Below are 26242 nucleotides of genomic sequence, written 5' to 3'. Positions count from 1 at the left end.
TTGGAGGCTGCGCGATAGGGGGGGCGGGGGGCGGGGGGGCGGAGGGGAAGAGAGCGCGCGTGGCGCGTGCGCAGAGCGAGGACGCCAGGCAGCTCTGGGGGGGGGGGGGGCGGCTGCGTAGCAGAGGCAGAGAAGGAAGGCAGATTACGCATGCGCAGAGCGAGGCTGCCGGGCGGGGTGGGCGAAGGAAGGCAACTGCGCATGCGCAGAGTGAGGCGGCCGGGCAAGGGGGTTCGAGGCTGCGCAATAGGGGGGGACGGGGGGGCAGGGTAGCGCATGCGCAGAGCAAGGCGGCCGGCCGGTGGATGGAGGCTGCGCAGTACGGGAGCATTGGAGGGGAAGGGGGAGAGATTGGCGCATGCGCAGAGCGAGACCGCCGGGCGGGGGGTTGGCGGCTGCGCAGTGCGGGCCGCGCGCGGGGCCGGGGGGGGGGGTGGAGGAGGAGGAGGAGGAGGAGGAGGCGGAGGAGGGAGGGAGGGAGAAAGCGGGGAGGGGGGGGAGCGAGGGAGGGTTTATCGGGCGGCCGATTTTGGTTAAAATATTCAAAATGGCGGACGGAGGAGCAGCGAGTCAAGATGAGAGTTCGGCGGCGGCGGTGGCGGCGGCGGCAGGTAATCATTACTGCGTTTTACATATTCATATTCATACTCGCGGCACGCGGCCCCCCCGCCCGCCCCGCTTAGCATAATTTATTAGTACTCAGGATTATTATAATTAACGGCACAGGAGGGAGCGGGGAAAGGGAAGGCGGCGGGGGGGGGGGGAAGGAAAGCAAGCCTCCCCGCGCGGGGAAAAAAAGAAAAAAAAAAAAAAAAAAAAAGACAGGCACACACACAGAGACACGCACACACAGACACGCACCGAGACACGCGCGCACCCCGCGCTCCCGCACGCGGAGCCGCAACTCCCTTTCGCACCCGGGGCAGCGCGTGGCGGGGGGAGGGTGGGGACGAGGGGGGGAAGAGAAAGATGGGGCGTGAGGGGCTGGGGGGGGGCGGGAAGCGGCGTTCCCCGCGCGGCACGCGCACCCCGCGGTGCGGGGCTTGGGGGGGGGAGTGAAGGCGGGGGGAGAAACGCGCGCGCCCCCCCCCCCCCCCCCCCGCCCCGCGCCGCCCTAGACCCCCGCGCTCCCGCTGTTGCCCCGCACGCGGAGCCGCGCTCGCGCCCACCCGCGCGCCGGGGTGGAGCGGGGGAGGTGGCGGGTGGTGGTGGTTGAGGGGGGGGATGGGGTGATGGAGGCCGGTGTGGGGGGGTGGTGGGATCCCTGCACCCCGAAACGGTCTGCGTGGGATAAGCTGGGAATTGCGGGTGGGGGGAGAAAGGTAACCCCGCATCCCACCCCCAAGCGGTTGGGGTAGGATAAGCTTGGACATGGGGAGTGGAGTGGTGTCCCCGCACCCCGGAGCGGTCTCGGTGGAATAAGCTGGAAATGGGAGGTGGGATGGTATCCCCGCACCGCAAAGTGGTCGGGGTGGGATGAGCTGAGGGGGGGTGGTATCCCCGCACCCTAAAGCCGTCGGGGTGGGATAAGGTGGGAATGAAGCGGGGGAGATATCCCCGCACCCCTAAGCGGTTCGGGTGGGATAAATCGAGAATGGTGGGGGGGTGATAAGATGGGAATGGGGGGGGAGTGTGCTTGTGGGGTGATACTCCCGCACCCCAAAGCGGTCGGAGGTGGCAAACCTGGGAATGGGGGTGGCGGTGCGAAAGCCAGGAACTGGGGGGAGGAGATATCCCCGCACCCCAAAGCGGTTGGGATGGGAAAGCTTGGAACGGGGGAGAGGCGTCCCCGCACCCCGGAGCGGTCGGGGGCGACACACACGCGCTCCCCGGCCCGCACGCCCCCAGTAAAGCCGCTTTGCATATTGGCGGCGTGGGAAGCGGGGACACCCGCCGCTGGACCGGGGCACGGGGCCCTGGGGCCGGCCGAGGGAGGAAGGCTCGGTTTTCTCGTCCCCCCCGCCCCTTCCCCGAGCCGGGGGCCTGCAGGCACGGGGAGGGGTGGGACGGCAGCGCGGTTTGGATTCTTATCTAAATCTGCCCCCGCCAAAGGGCAGGTTCAGCCCCCCTCGCCCCTCTCCCCCCCCAGGGCCGGGTTTGCCCTCCTGCCCCTCCCCCCCGCAGCCGGGGGTCGGGCGCGGGGTCCCCCCGCCGCGGGCAGCCCCGCTGCGCTGGCGCTGGGGTGCGCGTCCCGGCCCTCGCTCGCTCTTCTCCTTCTCCTCCTCATTTGAATAATGTCTAATTCGGGGAGGTTTATATTATTGAAATGGCCGCCTGGCTTTCCCCGCCTCTCATGTTTAGTAATTCAGACCTTTAATAACAGCCACTCAGAGCCCAACGCCGTGTTTATATTTTACATTCGCCCCATGTGCTTTTGTGGTTCAATATGATTCTTCTTTCTCGCTCTCTCGCTTTTTTTAAATTTTCTTGGCAACCCACAGGGCCCCGAGATCAAACCCAGGCTGTGTGAGGAGAGGAGGGGAGGGGGGAGAGCTAGGCCCTGGCTCCTCTGGCAGGCGCTTAGGCCTCGCTCTCTGCTGCTTGATTTATTTACTAATAACCAAAATGACCCCCCCATCTCCACTGCACCCCTGCCAGCAAAAACAAAAACCTCCTGGGGCTTGAGCAGCATCAGATCTGCTCGTAGATTCTCAAACGTTCATGTCTTTTAAATAAGGAGCTTATTTTTAATTTATAGCAACTCAAGACTGTAAAGCTGTTCCTTTCATATCTGCTTTTCAGAGGCTTGGGCATTTTTTGGTCCCTTTGTCCTTGATTCTTTTCCTTTAAAGGAGAGTTGCTTCTAATTTACGTTTCCTAGCACTGAGAGAGCTATAGAAGACACTCAAAATCTGAACAGCTTTCCTCCCTCTGAACACAAACAGAATTGAATACATTGAAGATAATCTTATTCACCTTCTTTTTGCTTAGTGTGGATGCAGTTTTAACAGTGCGGTGTGTCAGATGCTTTTGTCACTGCTTGTATCTTTGACTGTTCTGGGTTGGCTTTTTTTGTTGCCTTTTTTTTTTTTTCTCCCTTTCATTTAGATTTGGCTTTCAAGGCAGAAGATACTGCACTAGGCAATACAGGGCCTTGAAAGGAAGATAAGTTTTCTGTGATTGTGTTGTAAGAACACCAAGTGAAAATTGAAATTAATCCTCTTAAATTGTCTGGAGTAATTCAGTTTTCAACCAGATATTAGTCTGCTTAGAAAGAAAACAAATGGACTACTTTATTAGAAAGAGGCAGTAAGTTAAAAAAAAATATTATGCAGGGATAGGTTTCAGCTAAAACTGTATGGGTTTTCATTAGTGACCATTGTTTTCACCCTGTGGAGAAAGAGGACCTAACAGCAGGGTACTTCAAAGTAGCTGTGCCAGATTAGCATGTAAACATCTTTGAAACATAACTCGGAAGAGTGTTCGTATACAAATGCAGGTGGCATATTTTGTAGTTTGCTTCCAAATTTGATCTGTCACAAAATACTACGCTGCAGCTAATGAGAAGCATTTTGGTTTCAAAAATAACTACTTGGATTATTTATTTTTTTTCTTCACTCGTGGTGAGGACAGGCCTGGAATACTAGAAGGAAAAAATCTGTAGAAGCAGTAATGAGACTGTTCAGGTGACTGACCGTTTCACAGACCAACAGCACAAGGCTGCCTGGACAAAAAGCAGTGATATGATTTCATGCCTTAAATAGCATATGTTTTTGCACTCGCTTCACAAGATGTGGTCAAGCCGATGATGTCATTGGCCAGAGGACAAGGTGCAGTTAATTTGATTTATTGACCTGGGGTGAGGTGTAACACTGAAACCTTCTCATAGGGAAACCATTTATCTGAGGACAATTTCCTTTATAGCAGCAATTTAACCACTGCTGAGACTCTAGATATTTTATCCAGCGTGATAAAAATGTACATTGCATCTTGCAAACAAAATTTCTTTGTCACTGACGTTTTAGTAATTTTTATAGTTTTGAATACTGGACAGTGGCCTTGTGCAGGTTTATCGCTGGGCTGGGGTTTATAACTCTGAATTCAGGTATTTACATGCCAAAATACGGATATATTTCTCTCAAACATACATTTGCGTGGCTGTGTTGTAGCATAAAATTTTACTGGAATGGGATGTGGATAGAAATGTGCTGCTACCAGTGAAGCCTGTAGGCAGCATGGTAGCAGGAAGCCCCTTTCCCAAACCCTGGTGTCTTCCTCACTTGTCAGAAGGTGCCAAGACCAGTGCGTGGGTATTACCCTTCAGTCTTGAGTCAGGACTTCTATGTTAGTTTATCACTGGCAGGTGTCAGATTTTTAAGCTGCTTCTTGGATCTTCTTTATCAGTGGTGGGTGGGGAAGTAAGAGCCTCTTTTTCTTCACTTCTACCTGGGGGTGTGGTGAGGGTGGAGGTTTGTGCTGCTGTTCCAGTGCTTCTTAATTGTTACCAGGGGAATATGTTCTATTTTGGCTGTCCTTGCAGCTTTTATTTTTTTTAGGGACAGAAGAAAGAAGGCTTGTCCTTCCCATGAAATAGTTCCACTCCTTCGTTACCTCTTCTCAGTTATCAAGGTGTCTCTGCCTTTTTCCTCTTTTTTTTTTTCCTTTTTTTTTTTTTTAAAACTAACCAAAACTTATCAATCTTAACAGCTAGTTTGAAAATAGGTTAAGCTTTGTTAGTAGCCGTGCTACCTCAAATGGAGCAGAATTGGGAAGGTGTGTGTCGATACGGCATTTTCACATTTAGAGAAGCTGGAGCTTGTTTCTCGCTTCCTAGAAGGAAATTCTGAGGTTTGTTGTCTCTAACAATTTCTCAAAGATTAGCCTGCAGTAGTAATTCAAGCAAATAAGTGTTAATGCTGACTTCCTGATGCTGAATCTGGATAGCTTCTGAATGCTTGTCTTAGCAAGTAACGGTGATGATGTCTGTAGTTCCTTCACTTGATGGAATTGGTGAGGTAGCTTTCAACTCAATCTATCCATCAAACCTACAAAGCACCCACATATTCTGTTTGGTGAAGAAGTGTTCCTACTTCTGCTTGATCGTAATAATGCATTGCCAAGAAAAATGAGATGTTGAACACCTTTGTCGCTGAAGTAATCTTTGTCAGATTCCAAGTTATAAATTCCATATTTCAAGTAGCACATTTTCGCTGTCTCCTCTGTGCTTATACGTGTGAGGATGCAAAGAATTTTGGGGTAAATGTTTTGCTCATGCTGTCCAGAATACAGTTGTTGATCTGCCATCCAGCTTGTTTCTGTTAAGTGGAATTCATCTTCTCTCCAAGACATTTTGGGTTTCTCTCTTGGTTCTCTAGCAAATTCATGATAGTTTTTTTTTTGTAGCACACAGTAAGTTTTCCTTTGCTTTCCTTTCCTCCAATTTGGGCTCCTGTGGAGTTTTAGACTTCAAAACTGCAAATCTAGTCAGTTCATTTTCTTATCTTTTTTTCCCCAGCATTATTTTCTGTTCTCAAATTGTTGCCTATAGGACAATAATCTTGATACTGATATTTTATACAGCTGACAATTAGACAGCCTCTGCTGTTTGCACTTACAGCTTCATTATTTTTATCCTGAGAATCGGTGACAGTCCTGGCAAATGACTGTCTTTTATGACATTCATATCTTCAGTCTCTGTGACAAGGCTGTTGTCAAAAGGAGTTGTTGAACAAAATTAAGTATGACTTGAGTGTCCCAAATGTGATATGTTTGGTTTGGGTGCTTAAGCTAGTATGTGGATGAAAGGCTATCTCGTGTAGCTGGATAGACTTACAGTGCTGGCTGTTTACGACTGCAGAGATTTGCTTCTGTGTTCACAAATTTTCCCACCTCTTTTCCTGTTGTGCTGTGCTGTGCTGTTACACAGGGCGAGTTAAGCCTGGGGTTTGTTGGACTGAGTACGGGAGATAAATTTAAGGAAATGTACTGCTCTTGGTTAGTATGTATTAAGTAATTGCTTATGTTTCACTTGAAGGTGTTTGAGAATTGCTAATCTGAGAAAAAGAAGTGTACATAAATGTATTTCTCTTTCTGTAGTTCTTTGCAGTAAATTTCCTGTGTGAATAAATCCTCATGCTGCTTCATGCATATTTATTTTTCTCTGTAGAAAAGGAAATAATTACTTAAGATCTTGGTATTATTCCTTTCCCTAGTTTCTTATTTCACAAATAACCAGGAAATATCCATATTTGTTAACATAACTGTGTTATAAATTATGAGCTCTGTAGTGCATTACAGAGCCTTTGCAAAAGGAGTTTTTTATAGATTGCTACTGGCTAATTGAAATAATATAGTCTTAATAAACAACACAGTGGAGTGATGAAGTGTTGGTTTGGTGCTGGGTTCCAGTTTTGAGTTAGTCACCAGTTTTGCTTGCTTTGCTGTTCTGGGCTACATCTGTGTAATGGGAACAATAGAGCACCTTTGCACAAAGGTCTTGCTGAGGGAATAATTAGCTGATGTTCTGTAGTATTTTTGAAGGTAAGGGTACCATGAGTCTTCTGCTTTTATATGTAATCATGCAAGGTTGTGCCCAGGTTAAACTTTGCTTAAAACATTTCAGTGCTGGTACTGTCCGTGTGCTCTCATCAGCGATGAAGGCCTCCTGTTGTACAGGCACAGATTACTGTCAGTTCTAACTACAATGTGATGTAGATCTGCTGTAGGGTATGCAGTTCAATGACAGTTTAAATCAGCCTGAGCCTGTCCTCATCTCCCTGTGTGTTCCTGCCCCCTTCTCTACACTGGTGCAGATGCTTGCCTGATTCCTTTGCCACGCTAGCTCAGGGAATTGAATTGGCAGAAAGCAAGCGGTGCCAAAAATAATGAATAGTTTTTTTGTTGGTTAGCTCTCTGAACTGGCTTACAATGAGATTAGACAAACAGCAGTACCAATCAAGGAAGGGAGCAAGAAGCATGCGTGTTGACCCAAGTCATCTCATAATTTTTCTCTCTCATGGCTTTCCTATTGGCGTAAATGAGGAGTCATGCTCTCAAGCATGTGATCCTACTACTTACTTGGCACCTAACCTAGCACTTACTGGTTTCCAGGATGCTCTAGCTTAACTTGCTAACCTGGTGGAAAACTAGCCCCAGATAATTTTAGATCTTTGGTTTGTGAGTTGAAATTGACTCAATGAATGCCTTCAGGTGCAAGAGAGGGTAGAACTGTGTGAGTGAAAGTGGAGGAAGGGGAAAAAAGGAAGAGAAATGAAACTTCCCCTTTTCAAACGCAGCAGTAAGCATAGCTGGATCGCATAGCTTTGCTTTGAGTAGCATAAACCACTATGAAATCACAGTTGATTGACCTGATGAGCTCCAGTTGATCTAAAATGATAGTGGCCCAAGGGAAGTGATGGGAATGTGTAGCCATAGGCACTATACTGCAGACCCTATTCTAGCAGCAGGCTGTGCATAGATCACTGAAGGCAGTGATGAAACTGCACCAAAGTAAAACAGCAGCTTAGAAACCAGTAGACATTGAATATTTGACATGGTTTGTGCTGTCCACAGGTATGATTGCATTAATGGTAGCCACTGCAGAAACTCTTAAATAAAAATTGTGGATGAGATCTTTGAGTGGCTCCCATTATTTTAGTGCTGCTAACAGTGAGACATGTCTCTGAAAAGGACTGTGGCTTATAACGACATTTTGTCAAAAATACTTTGGAAATTACAGCTGCTATTACTTCTGCTACATTTTGGACTGGTACCACTATAAAGCAACTTAAAAAAAAAAAAAGCAACCAGCCACCCACAAAAACCCCAAGCGTAACTGCTTCAGCCATTTAATATGATCACTTTGAGAGACAGATTTATCTTTTCTATAAATTGTGATATTGTGACAAGGAATCTTTTGCTCATCATTCCTTTATTTTTTTTTCTTCTCAGAAATTAGATTTGACTGTATAGAAATGAAGTAGCATATGTAGCATGTTTGACATTGTTTGACAGGGCATAAAGTTTCAGAAAAGGAAAATATGAACAGCTAAGTTACTAAAATAGTAAATACAGTTGAAGACTTAAAAATAAGCATAGAAAAACCTGTTGAATCAGGCTGGAGATAGAGCTTGCTTCTTTTTTCCCTTCCTTTTCTTTAAGAGCTGTTAGGAAGCCACTGTCCTTTTTGCAGTGAGTTCCTTCGCTACTTGTTATCTTAGTCCTTTTGATGATTCATTTTTATCTGAAAAATACTGTGTGACTTAGTAATTTGTGCCTGTCCATACCAGTGTGCAGTTGCAGTTTTATGCTACTTGGATATAGGCTGAGGGAGAGGAGCATGCAGTGAATACAGGTAGAAATTACTCAGATGTTTGAATTGCTCGTTTCTATATTATTAGTTAATACAGTTTAGTGAATGAGAAATAAGATTTGGGTTTCTTTCAGGAATCCTGTTGCAAAGATGCCTTTGTAATTAGTCATAATTTTGTTTCTTATCTGCTGATCTTTAGGTTATCACTTCTACTTGAATTTTCAGACATGGGTTTGAATATGTGTTTGAATTTGCTCCTTTATAAGGCTGCAGAGATATGGAAATGCCAGGAAATGCTAGCTCCCCCCTCTACCAATTCCTCCAGAACGATTTCCTACCCCATCCCCAATGCATGTACACATGCATGCTTCAGATAAAGTACCAGAAAGCTTGGTCTGGGGACAGTTTCTTGTGCTGATTGTTGTAGCAGAAGACGTTACTGTTTCTGACTGTTGGAGATTCCTGTCCCCTTGCGTCTGTTGGTGGGTCTGACCATTCAGTTACTGTCTAAGCCATTTCAGTCAAAATTAGCCAGGTTAGTAAAGACCGTGATCTAAGATGCCTAGTAGCCCCGGTAATTCTGATTGAAATCTATGAGTGAGGGATCATCTGAGTTGCTTTGTTGCAATACCTGAGGGTATAGTTCATGTTACGCTTAATCCAATTTAAGGGTGGGCTGCTGCCAAAATGAAGTGGAAACGTAAGCAGGAGGAGTATTGGGCCATTGCTTTCTGGGCTATTGTCTGTTTTGACAAAGACTGTGTAAAACTGTCCTAGCTTCTGCCAGAAATGGGTTGAGATTGTGTGGAGAATCTGGAGGTGGGAGGGCAAAAGGAGCAGTAACTTTCCATGTGTTACATTTGTTTCTGAATGAGAATGTCTGTTCTCAGTGTTAAAGACATGGTACTTTTCACTTTGTTGCACTTCCCAGTGATGCTTTTCTGGTTTTATTGAATTTATGTTGATCTACAACTACACACTGTAAATTGCTATGACTATTTCCAGTATTTCAATTGAAGCGTGCAATTTACAAGTCATTTCTCTTAAGCAGATTTTATCATAAGATTATCATTGCTTGCTGTTCCATTTCAGTCAGAATCTTTGCTTTAGAGCACTTACAGCAACAAAGCTAGATAAACTTGGGAATTTAGGAGTGTCTTTCAGAACAGTTGAGAACTTATGCTTCGGTATATTTATTTACTCTGAGGTCTAGTAGCTTCTGACTTCAAATCAGTCACATTGGGTCACGTGGCAAGCTGTTTGAATTGCATCATTGCTAACCTTTATCCAACGATTATTATTCTGCCAGCATAGCTCCTCTTTGGTTAAGGTGAGTGAACCAAAGTAAGGAAGAAGCCATCAGCTGCCAGGCTGCACCATTGTCTATCATGTTTTGCCAAGCACTGCCCTGGGAAAATGTGTTGAAGTAGCAGGAGTTGTAGGGCAGAATTTAGTCAAAGCTCTCAAATGAAAGCATATTGGGGGAGAGGCAAGTATAAATTAGAAACCTGTTTGCTTTATAAAGTTGATTTTAGTTAACTTTGCAAACTGCATCTTCTAAAGTTGCAGAAGTTTTTAATTTATCTGGTTTTAAACTAACCTTTGCCACTTACCCTTTTTTCGGTGTATGCAAGGTTGTACAAAGAAAGGCCAAGCAGTCTGTTGCATGTTCTTCATTTCTGGCTCAGGCAAGTGCTGAACTGCAAATTCTTGGCATTTGGAAATGTAATCAAAGGAACTATCCCTCTGCTTGCCCTGTTTTTGTACGCTTTCCTAGTTGTCTGCTAGTGACTGGTGTTGGAGGAGAGTTAAGTAGATCCTTGTAGATCTGAGCCAGTATGGTTATTTTAATATTCTCTTTCAAACAAAAAGACCTTCCCGCTTACTTCTCAGTCTGTCTTTAAGTTTCACATGTGGTTCTTCTTCTGTCCTAAAGTGCTCAGGAGCACCGTAAAAAAGCTCAGGAAAGATGATGTGCCTTGTCTGCTCTGTGCATTTCTAGAGGTTGTTCCAAGGCCTTTCCTGCTAATTCCTATTTCTCTACCAGGGAACTAGAGAACTGGAAGCTCTTTTTACTCCCTTACTTTGGGAAGATAAGGGGAAGAGTAATAAAAATTCAGCCTCTGTTACTACTTCATGGAAAAGATCCACAACTGAGCAAATTCTCAACTCCTTAAGACCCACTGAGAGTCTTGAGCGTGTTTGAGAATTATCCTGCAGACGGGCAGCAGAAATCTGCGTAATTCTTGAGCTTATTTTATTTCAAGACTACTGCTTTTCTCATTACGAGAGACAATAGCATTGTACAGAATATCTCCTCTCAGTTCTGAGAGACAAAAATGCTGTGTTTTATCATGATATGATTTAATTTGGCTTGGAATCTAGTTGCAACATGGTGGCACCTTATATGGTTCAGTTCAGTGGTGCAGAAGGGACTTGTTCCAAATATACTAAGGACTGACTAAATCCTAGTGTCCTAAAGCTTCCTGAGAACGCGCTTCAACCATGCCTGCGTTGGGAAAAACTGCTTCACTAATGTCATTCTCAACATAGTTAAAATTGAAAATGGATCCAGGCACATCTTGTAACACATTTTAATAATATCTATAGTAAACATAGTTTATAAATAGTTAACAGCTAAATTTAAAGGACATAGCATTGTATATAAGTGCTTATACACTTAAGTTTTTTGTAATTGTGAATGACGAACTCTGCAACAGTGGAAAGGATTTCCTTTATGGAACCTCAAATAAAGGCAAAAAGAGTTAGAATTAGTTCTGCATTTTTAAATCCCCTAGCCTTTCTGAAGCTGATTTGCTGGGGGTAGAGAGGAGGGGCGAGTAGCGTTTCCTTTGTGTTGTGGTGTCTCTAGTCAGGTTTGCAAGTGGTGTGGACACCTCTAAAAATCAAAGCAGAAAATTCTTAAGTTGTTGCTTCTTTTATGAGCTTGATAAATTAAGAATACAAGGAAAAAATACATTGTACAAAGGGGGGCCAGCATTACACCTTCTGATTCCCCTATCTAGTGTTAACATGAGCAAAAGTCAGACTTAACAGAAGAACTTTGGGGTAAACCTAATTCAACAAGTTCATTTTAAAGTTATATTAAAAACCCTCTAAACTCTTGAGAGAATCCATAATTTTCTCTGTGCACTGGGAGAAGACACGTTAGTTTATTAAGGGATGAGTTAATCTGTCAATCTTGCAAAAGCAAAATTAACTGCAGGCACAGTGGTATTTTTTCAGTACTTATTAAGTAGTGATTTCGTATTGTGTGGGTTGGAACTAGAAGTGCTGTGTTTACTACTGAGGAAGGGAAGGTCATTGATATTTGTCCTGTATTTACATCACAAATGGGTCTTTAAATTTTATAATACAGACGTGTTGAGAAATTTATACTCAGAATTGCAGAGAAGATGAGAACTCTGCATTTGTGGTGTAACTTGCTTGAGGTTTTATCAACTTGCTTCTTCCAGTTTTCAGAGTTTGTGGCAGTTGTATTAACTGTATTTGGTGTATTGGGATGTATGCTTGTATACGCAAATTGTTATCACCAAAGGCAGCATCTGTTCCTAAGGTTTTTAAAAACATGTGGAAGGTTGTTAATTTCTTTACTTTTCACTGGCAGGAAGTATATTGACACACTGGACAGTTTCCTTCGAATGTGTTGTCAACTGGAGTTGCTTCCCAACTACACTTTGTAATGCAGAAGGTTAGTTAGGGATTTTCATGGCATCCTCATTCAAGTACTGATCATCATTATCGGTTGTGTGAAATATATTAGGAGAACATTGAAGGCAAACGTATGGGATACAATTGCCTATTAATTATTTGTATCTGAAAATCCTCATTTTATTGTTTGTTTGTATTCTCTGCATAATACTTATTTGTAGAGACAATCTTTATGAGAGGAGCAGGGACTGGAGAGGCAGGTTACTTCAATATTTCTGTTGTTGGTTTTGGTGTAATCAGTGTTCTTGATAGCGATAGAGAAAGTGTCCAACAAAGGAAAGAATATAGATATACGGTGCTGTTATTTAACTGATAAGTAAGGCAGTTCTGTTGTCTTAGAAGTCAAAAAACCCAACAATGCATCCTGAAACTTTTTAGACACATTGACTAATTTCATGTGGTTGTGTGGAAGTGTTCTCTGGTCCAGCAGTAATTTATGGATTGCTCTTTAAGAACCATTGATGTAGCAAATAGGTATACTTTATACTTACTATATAGTAGGTCTGTTTATTAAAATGTGTTTTGAAACAATTTCTTCAGTGCTAATAAGCTCTAAGCTGTGAAATGCTGTCTGATATTAGTGACGTACAGCTCTGACTTGCTTATTCAGCAAGTTAGTATGAAGAAGTTAATTTTCATGTGTGTCTTCCTTCATGTGCCTTTGTAATACTGAGTGATTTATTTCAACAAATATTTGAGGCTGCAACATCAGATGTGGCATCTGTGCATTTAGTAATTGTCATCTGATAAATTGTCAACTACAAGGCTTTTTTTTTTTAAGTTTTAATTTCTAAAGCTTTTATATTTGTGAATGAAGAGAGGCTGGGAATAGCAGTTCTTCCTCGTGTAAAAGCAGACTGCTTAGAGGAAAAGAGATGGTATTTTTATTTACAAGAAGGCTACTCTCGGGCTGCTCTTGGAGCCCTGCAGATTTGAAGCACTGTGTTTAGTGAATGCATAAAAAATGCACAATTAGTGTTTGAAGGCCCTGCTGGGGCATTCCTTGAACAAAAGGAGTTGTGGGTTCTAAATGTGGAATACGTCCTTTATCAATCAGTGCTGCGGCTGTGTGGCAGTTCCAATTTGACTGTCTGTCTGGCTTCTTGAAATAAGAACTGGAAAACATTTATTTTCTTTTGGAGCTTTTGCCCTCTGTTTTGTGTCTGAGCAGAGGTTTGTGGTATATGACTGCAGTCATATGCATAGGAGAGGAAAGTGCAAAGACAAGTAGTACTCTGTATTGGAAAAACTGAGGAGCACTGTGGAAGAAAAACATCGTTTTTTCAATTACACTATTTATCACGTATATACTTCATCAGACCCCTTTATATATGTCCGAGTATTTAAGAAGTCTCACACCAGGTGAACAAAATAAGAGGTATTGAAGAGGCAATTTACTTACAGTAATATCTTATTTCCTGTGTTGTTGACTAGATTTGTGTTTGAATAAGAACATTTCTTTTGTGGCAGCACAGGTGTTCCTTGATTCTGCAGTGAAGGCAGTATTCTGTGCTTGATACTAGCTAGTTGCCATGGCAACAATTATGATGTCATGAATTCAGTACAGTGACTTCACTGCAGTGTATTTTATCTTTATTCTCAGTTTTCTTCAAATATTGCTAGCAAACCAGAAAGCATCTATGCGTGATACTGTGCCTTGTTTATTAGGTCATAATGATGACTAATATGATTCAGATCTCTCTCTCAAAGTAAATCTAATTGCTGCTTACTTTGAAATTCACCCCTAGAGCCTGAGAAACTGAGACCATGCATTTTTATTTATCTGAACCTGTTTCAGCTATACCAACCCAAAATCTTTTCTGGTAGGAATGAAGAGGAAAACACTTTTTTTGTTTTCGTCACTCAGATTTGATTATTTTCAGCCAGTGAATTGTGTGTACTTTTAAAACTGACACTAAGTGTCCTGTTATGTGGCTTCTCCCAGCATAATTTGTACAATTCTGGCTTGCCTTTCTTAGTATTGTTCTTTTCTGAAGCAGATGGAATGTTTTCTTAGTCCCTTTTCAAGGGTTTGTTGCCTTGCAGATTGTACCAGGAACCTTCCTGCCCCTCAGCCTTAGGGATATGGTCAGCTGTTTTCTGGTCTCTGAGCACTTCCATTTATCACCAGGTTGTGCACCTCCATTTCGCAGGTAGCAAAGCTTGACTGCTCGGTTCATGCTCTTACCCTGTCCTCCATTGCCTTCTGATAGTCAGAGAAGTATTTAGCAATTTCTCTCTATTTTTAAAGTGATCTGACTTCCAAATTTAGCCCCAGTAAAAATGCCAATAAGAACATGGAGTTTAACTAGCCTGTATTTCTTTTGTTGACATAACTGTTTGTCTGTTTAGAGCTGGTTTATTGGGTTAACTCAAAGGTTGCATGAGTCTTCTGGGCCATCTGGCTTTAGGTTATCAGTGCATAGCTCAAAAGTTCGTTAAAGTGGTATGCCAGGTATTTTTTTGTAAGGCTTTTCTTGGCCTTGGCAAGTGAAAGGTTCTTCACCTTTGGCTTAGTTTGACAAAGGTAGTTTCTATATATAGATGGGAGCCCAAGTATATTGATATAAATGTACTGAAAGCACACGTAACAGTAGAAGGTGTAGGATGTGCTGTTTTCTTCCCGTGGCTTACTGCTGCAGCAGTCATTTGCATTAAATTGTATTGAGCATATATCCATTTAGCTGAGGTTAGAATTAAATGACCTCTTCACGTTTTTCTTCCTCTGAAGAAAGATGGAGACTTGAAAAGCACCCACTAGCAAATAGGAGGTTGTCATGGACAGCATGTAAGGAAGATGAAAAACATAGCAGGAAAATCAAAGTTACGGTTGTCTTTCTGCAGAAAAGAAAAGAAAAACCGCTGTGGTGTAGCCTGTCATTTATGATAAGCAAATCATGGAAGTTGAATTGTGGCATTCCTGCAACTCACGTTAAGAATAGGAGATTGAGATTTTTTTGTTAACGAGCTGCTAACAGGGAGCAAACTGCAAATACTGTTGCAGATACCATTCCCATTGCCTAAATGCAGAGGTCCTGTGCCTGAAGGTTTGCTGGTTGATGTTGGTAATAGCTGTGCTTATTATTTTTCTTTAATTGGTATAACTGTGCTAGCAATGGGGTAGCTTGTGATAGATTCTCTTAATGCTTTTTCAAAACGGCAAACGTTTTTTATCTTGCTAGAACGCCTGTGCACATGGAGAGTTTTATTAGCTTAAGAGTACTGGTATAACTTGATTGCTAAAGCTTTTAGTCTTCAGACTAGGTTTACATAAGCCTCAGAGTAGGCTTTATAATTTATACAGGCTTTTTTGGTTTCTGTTAACTTCTAGACGTTAAGGTTTTTCTAAACATGTAGGCTTTCAAGATGTGATTGGACAAGGTGCTAGAGGATCTCACCTAGGCTCCCTTTCCCACAGACGGCTGGACTAGATGATCTTTTGAGGTTCCTTCGAATCTGAGATAGCCTAGGATTCTGGGATTGAGCTGTTGGAAGGAATAGTAGCTTTCTTAATGGCAAACTGACATAACTGTGCATGTAACTTTTTAGTCATGTGGGGATTAGATCATTGAGTTCCCAGCAGTGTTTTCATGAACGAGTGTTGCTTTTAGAAGAGGTATTATGGTAGTTAATGCCAAATTGGAAGTATGTGGAACTTAAAGCTCTGCACTGCAGGTGTCTTCGCAATGCAAATTCGGAAGAAGTGAAAGGCTAGTGATTGCCTCTACAAAATCTGTGTGATAGCAAAAGGAAACTTGGAGTGGAAAAATCGTAAGTCTTCCTGTGAGTCCCTTGCTCTCTTTAATGAATGTATGGACATAGGGCCTATCTGCAGTAGACAGATCAGAAAGGAACCTGTTGCACTTTGTTCAGACTTAACAGTGAAGAGAATGGGATTGGCGGGCGGGGGGTAAGAGTGTGGAGTTACAACAAGAAAACACTACCACCACCCCAACTGTTTTCTTTTAGAATTATTAAATGAAACAACCTAAACTTTCAGTGCTCTCTTTTATACTGATCCTGAAAATGCTGGCAAATAAAGTCTAAGACTTATTTTGGAGTTTTAGAAACCAAGCATTGTTTTAACGCAACATGAGGGAGCGATCTCCATCAGTCGTGTGCAGTGAGACAGGAGCTGGGACAGGATGCATTTCCCACTCATGTGCAGATGGATAAATTTTCCCAGAAATCTTATGCGTATTCTGTTACTTTCCAAGGACTGATTTTAAAGTTATTATGAACTTCACAACAGTCAAATCTCTTTCTGATTTGGAGCTTTGGAGCTAGCTCTGCCAGACCTTGCATTGGAGATGGGGAAAGGCTGCAAACAGGGGATGACAGGAGCAGAGGCATCTGCTCGGCACGGTCCACACTGAACACAGGACTTTCCCGTTTCCAATGAATGAACAGTGTCTGGAAAAACACTGAACGAAAACATGCTGGCAGAGGGACATCCTGTCTCACTTTCAAAAAATACAGTTACTTAGATGAGCTTGACTCTATCTTAAATCAAAATATTCCACTTCTTGTAATAGTAACTACCTTTTTTTTCAGTTCTACCCCAATCTCTTCTATGTGAACCAGTTATATTCTTCCCCACTGGGACTTGAAAAATAAATGAGCTAATTGGAATTGTCTCAGTGCTGTTGCTTCTGCTTAAAAATACAGCATAAAACCAAGGTAGTACATCAGTGCCTAGTCATGTGATAGACTTCTTACGTGCTTTGTTTAGACAGAGTGTCTAGAACTTGTTTCTTGAGTTATCACCAATACTGGTAGTGCACAGAAGAAGGCAGTGTTGATGGAAATATGGTAAAGTAATTAACTTGCTTTCCAGGATGTAGTGGTTTTAGTTTATTCAGGGGCTAGGCCTAATGGTGGTGTTTTGGTAATTTTTGTTTGCAGCTTTGAAGTCTTTTTTTTTCTAGGTCAGCAGCTTCAAAAGTATTTCATTGAAAAGTGTTAAAATGCTTGGATGGGTCACTGCTCACTGCCTGCTTCACAGCCCAGAACCAAATTCGGTTCAGAATGAGAGCCTGTGAAAGAGTAGTTAACAGAAGAAAGCAGAGGCTTGAAGGGCTGCTTGCTACTGTAGAAATGTTAGGAGGCTGGAAGTGCCAGGAAGGTGTTTCAGGGACAGTACCTGGTGAAAAGCTGAGCTTCTAAACCCAGTCCTGCTCAGGAGTCCTTTCTGACCTGTTAACCTGTCCATGGGCTCATCTCTCATCCTTCTGAATATCGGGTGACCTGACCCACCAGTACTATGCTGCTTCCAGTCTGCTGGAAAAGGCCACGAACAGCATTGCAGCTAGAGAAACACTGTTTTAGATGTGTTCTGTCTTCTAAAAAAAACTCTGTCTTTAGAGGACAGGGTTTTATTAGCTTCATAAATTGCTTGCAAAGCAAGCAGAGGCCTACATAGAAAATTCTATGTATCACCTTTCAAAGCAGGAAGGATTTGAAATTAATGTTTTGAAAGCAGTCGGGAGAATCTTCATCAGAACAGGGGGCTGACCTTAACAATCATATATTAAAACTGTTAAAAATCAGCTTTGGAGAAAACATACTGCATATATTGGGAGCCGTGTGAAAGCCTCCTTGACAGATTTGTAAATGGAGATGGGTGATTTCCTCCTACATCTAGGTCCCTGACTGGGAATGTTGTGGGATGCTGGGGTGACATGGTTATCTTTGCCTCAGCAGGCTGCCTGGCTCCCTTTTTTCTGCAGCTCTGATTCAGATTACCCAGCAGTCTTTGTGCTTTGCTATGATCAAACGATACAACCCTCACGGAAAAATGTGGTACTCAAAGCTCTGTGTGGCTCCTGTAGCCAACTTGATCTATACAATGGGAAATAGGAAAGCCGCCTTTATCTGATTAAAAAGCCGACTTTGGCATGAAATCTCCTTTTTAATATCAACTTGCTGGAAGTGCTATGACAATAAAATGCCTTTTTTCCCCCCTGTCTTGTTGGGAAAGCAAAAAAATCGACACTTCCTCATTTCATGTATTACTGTGTTCTCTGACAATCTTTGAGTTTAATCATCAGATGCAATACCCTGGTTGTACTGAAGTGCATAACTTTTCAACTCACCATTAACTACCAGCATCTGTGCTACGTGAGAGTTTTTTCGTGGTGACCTTGACTGTTGTTGTTTCTTGCTTGCTATATTGACATTGAATGAATTGATAATAAAATTAATCACATTTCAACAGTAATCATTAAATTACAGACATCAAATCATCAGTTTGGGAAATCACTGTGCCTGCTTTAATAGTGAAACATTTTGCATACAGAAATATAGAAATGCAGTAAATTGTAGTTTAAAAATGGGGATTCTTTTTCAACAGCTCCCTGATAAAGAAGTTCACTGTCCTTCTGGCAAGAAGTTGCAGTTTTACTGAAACAGACACCTACCATTAGCGGTTGAAGTACTGTCTTACTTTGCATATTATTTTGTCCTAAACCATGGTAGAAGGTGCTGTACTTGAGGTACAAACATGAAGAAACAAAGTGTTGCAATATCCTACTTAAATAGAAAGAAAAGGTGGAGGTTTGCTTTAGATAGCCCTTTTGGAATTTTAAGGGCTGTTATGTAGAAGGTGTCATGATGAACACCTTGTTGAGTTCTTAATTTCTTTTTAAAATAAAATGCAAATTTTGAGAAATAACTTTCCTATCAACACACAAGTTTTAGTTTTAAAGTACATCGTTAACAAGAAGTAGTTTGTTAAAGTTTGACTTTCATTCCAAATAGTAGGCATGAAGCAGTGCTCCGTGTGTATCCACAGATTACCATGTGTAATGATTATGTCTTTACGAACTTTCAAAGATTTGTCTGTGTTCTGTATTATTGTAAATGAAACCCACTAGTGATAGCATTGCTTGAAATGGCCCTGTTTGATGTCATTAGGTGGTCCGGTTTTTTAAAACACTGCATTTGCAGCAAAATGTGAGCTGCCTCTGTAGTAAACAGAGAGAAGATGTTAATTTCAGTAACCTAACAACAGGTTTTATGATTAAGCTTGCTTTCTGGTTTTGCTTTCTCCAGATAAGTGTAGTTTCGGGGGGCTTGGGAGAGGAGATTTTTTACGCTCTTTTCTTTTTTTGGTGCCTTGCTTAAGATTCTTTGCTTATGAAACACACACATGCTTACTTTTGTTGCAGTGCTGTGGTGGAGAAAAGATTTGGGGAAAGGAAAGGAATCACAAAAGCAGAGGAATAAGCCATCAAAACGTGTTTGGAGAAAGATACAGCAGAAAAATAACAACTCTGCAGGAAAAGAATTCTCTACTTATTCTTTATAAATAGTGTATCATGTGGGTGCACTTCACATCTGTGTCTATGGTCTAGTAGGTATGGAGGGATACTTGCCTGGTTATAATTGTGCAGTATTGTTGGAATAAATGCTTTTTGAGAGGAAAGTCACAAACTGTGAAGGAGAAATCTTAGGATCAGTGGATTTAGTCTTTTGTCATTCGGTTATCTAGTAATGCCTGGAATTAAAAAGAGCAGTTGGAGCAAGTACAGTGTTCAAGTAACACAACTTCAAGGTTTTAGGTAGAGGTTGGTGTTTCATATTGCTCCACAAATTTGTGCTGTTTGCATTGGCTTCTGATAATCAGATAGCATTGATTAAGGAGGAAAAAAAGATGACATTTACAATCAAAACCGTCTTTTATATGTAGACAGCAACTATTATTTATACGGTGGGCATAATAAACATAGAAGGTTGATATCTAGTCAGACTGGAGAAAAAAAAAATCTTCAAAATGTTCTCTTTAAATAGTTGTTCACAGCCCACAGAGCAGAGATAAACAGCATTTATTGGGTTCTGAGAGCATCACAAGGTTCTGTATTTGATTTCTAGGGATGATTTCAGTTTTAAGAGCATGTTGAACATTTTACATGTGATATATCCTTAAGATAAAGGAATTCCCTTTACCATCACATTTTACTAAGTGCACATGCATTGTAATAGTTTTGTTCTTTGATCCAGAATGAAGTTAAAATCTAGAGACCGTGCAATTTAACTGGCTGAGCTCAGTTAGCAGGTTTGTATTTTAATTTGTGCAATGTCTAGAACCAGAAAGAAGACATACGGACTTTGTAGGAAGAACTAGGGTGCTTGATATATTCTGTTCCAGAACGTTTGCTTGAGAACCTTATTGCATTTACTTACTTTCTATATTAGCAAAAAAGATACCCTGTACACTTGACTACTTAAATACTAGTATGATGTGCCACTGCAGAGGCGTTTTCCTTTCATATTGCTTTCATTCAATAAGATGCGCATTTTTTTCTTTATAAATGAACTCACATTCAGTAGTGCAACTGATGAATTCTCCTCTTTTCTTCCTGCGGTAACACTGGCAAACAGTTCACTTCATCCAGGTGTCAGTGCTTTTAGTTGTGATCAGAGTTTTCTAATGAGGAGAGGAAGCTGTAAGAACTGGTTTGAAATCACTTTTCAAGTTTCAAAAAGAAAATAGAAAGCAAAAATTCTTAAAATGAACAGCTGGAGTATTTTCTTCTTTATGAATAAACAGAAAGAATAAACATAATTTTTTTTTTTAATTTTGTCTTCTATGAGTGAAACCTTACACAGGTTTCCTCCCATTTTTCTCTCATATTCACCCCTCATCATTATCATAGAAATGTAATTCTTCTGATGACTTTATTCTGAGGTTTGTCCCTTGTGACGTAAACTTAGTTAGCTTGACATAATCTCTGATTCTGTTCAGCATTGTTCTTTTTTGTCTGCACCCCCCCAGTGTCTCACATTTTTTTGTTAATTAATTCTGTTGGTCTTCTTAGAGAGATTCTTTCTTTCATATTGCCCGCTCCATCCCTCACAAAGCCCAAGTGCATTGAATGCAAAAATAAAGCTATGCTGTATGGTTGCAGGGTGCTTAAGGCAGAGTAGTACCTGCACAAGGACACTCCAGCGCACCCTGTGAAAGAAGATCTTGTGTGAGATACGTAATGCTAGCCTTAGGTTACTGTTTTCTTTTGGCAATTGGGAGATTGGAGTTGATCACGTTTAAATAGGTACTTGAATACTTTGGTGTGGACTTTTTTCCTCTGAAAAAATGTCTTTACCCAGAGTGTCAGTATTTTTTTTTCTTCTCTTTTTTGTTCCCCAGACCTACAGGACAGAAATGAGAAAGTTCTTAACTATCCAGGATTGCAGGATCATAGATAAAAACTTTGTGTCTGAAGTGACTGGTTCCTGCTCATTGGTGGTAATGGTCACTGACTGTTTCAGCTGTGCCATTAAAACTAGTGGAACAGTGCTAGATCAGAATACATGGATAATTCTTTCCTTGAGATACATTGTTTTCTCTAAACAGTACCAGGGAAACATGTTTCTAGCCTAGGCTTTAATAAGGTCTGCTTGGATAACAGAGACATAGTGCTTCTGCAGGGCAATTCTGATTTTTATGTAATGAGTGGTTAAGGCAGATGATGGCCCTTGTGTATATAGTTTCTTTTCCTAAAACCAGTGGTTTTGATGACTTTGAGCAGCAGCATCGATGTGTGCTCTACTTATAACTGAGTAAGAAGTGTTTTGTAATGGGAATTAGGACAGGAAGCTGCATAATACGTGGTGTCACTTCTAGGCACACAGAAGTTCTTTAGGCACAGGTTTGTCAGGTAAGGATAGGTGGTGCTGTTACAGAGACTCAAGCACAGGATAAAAAAAACAACAAACATGCTCGCCTGACTGCTTTGTAGCATTAGTGCTTCCAGTGAGCAGAAACAAATGTTTAGCATGTGAAAGCTTACGAGTGTTTTGACTTGAAAAAGTAGTCCAAGTTTACAGTAATAAAAGCCTGTTTTGTATTTATAGAGTTCTAGGGAGGAAGCTTTTTGCCCCTCAAAAGTCTGTGTAGGAATAGAAAGTCTGTGAATGCATTATAAGTTGGGATTGTAAATTGGCAGCACAGTGCAAAGCTGCAGTTGAATGCCAGAACTTACATTAGAGGCAGAAAGATTTTCATGTGTTTGCTGCAAAATGGGGCATTCTGATATTTAAAACAGTAATTTTGAAATGCCCTTCCCTGGCTTTTCAGATGATGGCAGTTAGCAATTCAAAGGTATTCTCTAACTTCCTGAAGTCTCAAATGTGAAGCTAGCACGGGAAGGATGTGCTCTGCTTGTTAGAGGTGTCTTCTCAGTATGACATACTTTAATTCAAGGTAAGAGTGAACGGACAAATCTTGAGAAATGATATGACGCTTACTAACTTTCTCCCTGAGAACTCAGCACTTGGCGCCTGCTGTTCTGTCTCAAGTCTACCATAATCAATAATCCACATGTGCAAAGGAGAAGAAACTTTCTGAACTCCTTTTCCATTTGATGGAGTGTCAGCTGTTCTGTGGAAAGGCTGCTTGCCCTTATACAACAAGTAACTTATTTAATGTGCTGTTTAACAGGACTGAGGGGAAAGAAACTATATCACAAGGTAAAGAATTGTCCTTTTGTGAGGTAGCCATACTTCCAATTACTTTGTTTCATTTCAGAATAGGGAACTTGTCATTATGAAACTTAAAAGACGGCTTTGGCTTTCTTCGACTCTATTAAATGAATGGGTCCAGTCCAGCAACAGTACTAAGTACCCAGTTGCTCTTTACCTGAAAGGAGAATGTATTTTTAGCTGTAATATCTTGAATTAATTTAATGACATCGTGGCACTAACACAAGGTCTGGGAATGTTGTTATAATTCATTCATAGTTACAAACTTATTTTTGCATGTCGACCTCGAGGAGCAGCATATCTGTTCATTGGGATTCTGGTTAAACTTAAAGATCTGTATGAATGAAAGAATGTAGCTGGTATGGGGATGAATAAGGATATTTAGATTCCTTGCTGGATGCTACCTTTTCCAAATCAGAAGTTTGGTGTGCTTGTGGAAATTTCCTGAAAGCTGAAAAACCTAGTCTTTTAAAGGAGCGTAGTAAACCAATGGTCTTGGCATTGTCTTTCTGCTTTCCAAGTCAGAGGCTTCCATGTTTCTGAGCTTTGATCTTGGAGCCTGTAATGGAAAGGCACGGCCTGTTCTATTGCAGGAGCATTGCAACTCTTGGTGCCTAGCCGTTATCACCAATTTTTAATTTTATTGTTATTTAGAGATTATTTGTCTCAACTGGAATTCCTTGATGGGGTTTGTTTCATAACTGTTAGCAGATTTTCCTTTTTCTCCTTGAACACAGTTCTGCCCTGGGGTGTTGCTGTTTCTTCCTTATATTAAGGTTGCATGTATTTACTTTGCGTGTATTCAGCTTAAAGATATTTCATATACGTAATGTGCTCTCTATTTAAGGTTGTTGTAGGCAAGATAGGAAATAAGAAAACCAGTTCAATGGAATAAATACCACGCCGTTAACTGGGGAGCAAAGAAAGAAAATACAGAATATGCATTAAAAGAAATGCTTTGCACTATTATTTTGGCAACAAGTTTGTCTGTTCACAGACGAGAGAAACTGAGATACTAGATTCCATAGCAGAACAGAAGATAACATGAAATAAAATACTTAAAATTAGGGTTGATTACCAAGTAAAATATTGGTATGCTGCTTTTTAATATGTTCATGTCAGTAAATTCAGAGAACTGAGGTTAGGACTTCAGAGATTTTTCACTGGTTTATACTGCCTACAAATGGTATTTTAAGCAAGTTTCCTAGCTTACGCTTTCCTCAGTTTCTTAAGCTCTGTAGGGTTTTGATGTGCCTTCACTTTTTTCAAGTAAAAAAACCCCAACCAACTAACCAAAACACCCCAAAACAAAACTTCCCTACCTTGTTGGGTACTTAAGTTTTAATGTTTGGGATATATTTATGATCATTAGATAAAATATACTGAATAAATAGAAATAATAGTAATAGAAATTTTCCCTTCTTCCCTTAATATTTCAATGGAAGTATTGCATGAGGAAGTAATCCCTATTGTTGTTCCACTGATAAAAGGTATTTCTGACCACATACCGCTCAATGCACAAAGATATGTTCCTTTACTTTTACTGCTCTAAGAAATAGCAAGTGTCTTTAATTTTTACTTTCAGATTTTTTTTCCTGAATTCCCACTCTGCTTTATATTATTCAATATTCAATTTGTATTTTTCACGGGGCATTATTCAATAATACAATAACCCTTTGCAGCCTTTGGCTTTTATTGCACTGTCTGTTCAGTCTTCAGTCTTCTGATTGATGTCAAGTATCTGCATTGTGCTATTCGGATTGCTTTGGATAGCTCCTTTGGATATTTTGGAGCTCACTAACACTTCAAGATCATAGACGTAGCGATCCAACACTAACAGGAATCTTTTTGTTTTGAATTCTCAAAAATAAGAATTAGTAAGAATAGGAAAGTGTGGCTACTAAGAAAGCTTTGGCTCTTTTACATCAGTGTTGTGAAAAAGAAATGCCATACAGATATAAAAGCAATTGTAACAGAATGCTTTTCTGACTGAATTAATAATGAGTGCTCTTAAAAGCATCCTTTGTTATTAACCCAAATCAGTTACTAATACACGGGGACAGCTGTGTGAAGAGTCACCAACAGCGCGTTGCAAAAGGTAGGTAATTGTCAGAAGTACTTAAGGAACGTTCTTCTAGGTGTTATTTGTAAACTGCCTGGTATGAGCTGTTGCTTTTGTGAAGCAATAGTCATCTATCTGTGATAACTTAAACAGTTGCTGTTAAAATGAAGGTGATGTCAAATGTCCACTATTGCCATTTCAGTATAGTAAAATAGGATAGAATAAATTCAGAGGAAATGAGTCAATCTTTGTTTAAATACCCATAGGTGCACGATGCACAAAGCATTCTCATGAAAGAAGTTGTTCCCTCTGCTCTAGTTTCCTTTATGAGTCTCCCGGCTTCCCTAAAATAAGCATGAAGGGTGTTTTTAGTTGCCATGGAAGTCATTGTGCCAAGACAGGAGGTAGACTCTGACAGAGTAATTTTAAAGGAGATGTCAGGGAGATAGTGTTCTTCCAGTACAAAAAATAGAATGTAGCATTATCAAGATGTGATAAAACAATGCATAGTTTTCATAGCATTATTTAACTGAAGCTTTTGGATTATGCTGAAGCCATGGGTCTCAAGGCTGCTGCTTTCATAAGCTTCATCTGACTGTTTGGGATAAGGGCATGGTTCCTTGTTTTTCTGCCTTATCAGATTTGGGAAGCTTACTTAAATTCCTCAGCAGAGTTTGAGACTACTCAACAAGTTGTACTCTACATCGACCAACCCCCACCTTATCTGGGGTACAGAAGTGCTGTCTAAGTTTGTTTCTGTAAGCAGTAGTGTATCTCTATCAGTCAAACAATAGCTTCTTTTCTTCCAACAGCAGCAGCTGCTGTGAGAGAAGGATGGGTTGGCCGGAGAAAAAAAGGTAAGGCTTACAGCTCCCAAAGCTGGAGGTGGGTGGCACTGTTGGCTTAGAGAGAAGTGATACAGCAGCTGCCCTGTAGGGTTCTGCTCCGTTAGTGTCAGTAGCAAGTCTGATTAAAATATGCATATAGAAAAGCTGAACTACCTCGGCAGCGTTTTCTTCTTTAGGATACCTTATTATCTTAGAGACATTCTTACTTTATGGAAAAAGTAGCAAAGATGGCAATAGCCATTCATTTAGACCACACTGTTTTTCCATTGACTTTTCAACTGACAAATTTTGGAAGAAGAAATAACTAAGCTAGCTTAATATTGCTGCAGAATCTCATAATCATTCAGGACTTGCCAGTTAATGAAAGCGTCAAAAAAAGAAGGCAGGTAGAACAAGTGCAAGTGTGCCTCTGTTCAGCTGCAAAAACTTGCAGCCCATATCCCCTGCGTCTGCCTCCATGGAACATACTGTTTATAAGAGCATAGTGAGAGTGGATGGAAAAGACATGCATATGTGGCATCTACCAGGTAAACTCAGTTTGACACAGGCATATATAGAAATATGTAGGAGTACTAAAGGTAAGCAGTGGTAAAATTTGTCACATTACAGGGTCTCGTACCAAAAAAGTTGAGAGTTTTGTATTTTGGAATATAATGAAGATCTCACTGCCTTTTTTTTTTTCTTTTGATGGTACTGGGTTTTTTTTGAGGATGGATTTCATCTATTATGGCTCCTTTTAGCACAGTCTTAAATCCTGCAGAAGTGTTACCTCTAGTACAGTTTCATGTGACAGTTTGTCTGATACCTGGCCCCTGCTGAAGAAGATCATCTTGTCTTTGGCTGTTAGTTGTTATTCCTCCCTGCAAT

The 26242-nt window shown here is 41.2% G+C and overlaps 1 protein-coding gene across 1 annotated transcript in view; it reads left to right on the top strand.

Annotated features, from left to right (window-relative positions):
• Window positions 1-538: 538 nt before the first annotated feature.
• Window positions 539-26242, top strand: part of POU2F1 (POU class 2 homeobox 1) — a 114857-nt gene continuing 89153 nt past the window's right edge. The window contains exon 1 of the mRNA XM_069869495.1: window positions 539-611. Coding sequence (XP_069725596.1) covers window positions 548-611 — 64 coding nt within the window. The 5' untranslated portion in view covers window positions 539-547. The remainder of the gene's footprint in view (window positions 612-26242) is intronic.

The sequence above is a fragment of the Phaenicophaeus curvirostris genome, chromosome 1 (genome assembly GCF_032191515.1).
Source record: "Phaenicophaeus curvirostris isolate KB17595 chromosome 1, BPBGC_Pcur_1.0, whole genome shotgun sequence".
In the NCBI taxonomy this organism is placed as follows: domain Eukaryota; kingdom Metazoa; phylum Chordata; class Aves; order Cuculiformes; family Cuculidae; genus Phaenicophaeus; species Phaenicophaeus curvirostris.
This window is presented reverse-complemented; position numbering and strand designations above follow the sequence as displayed.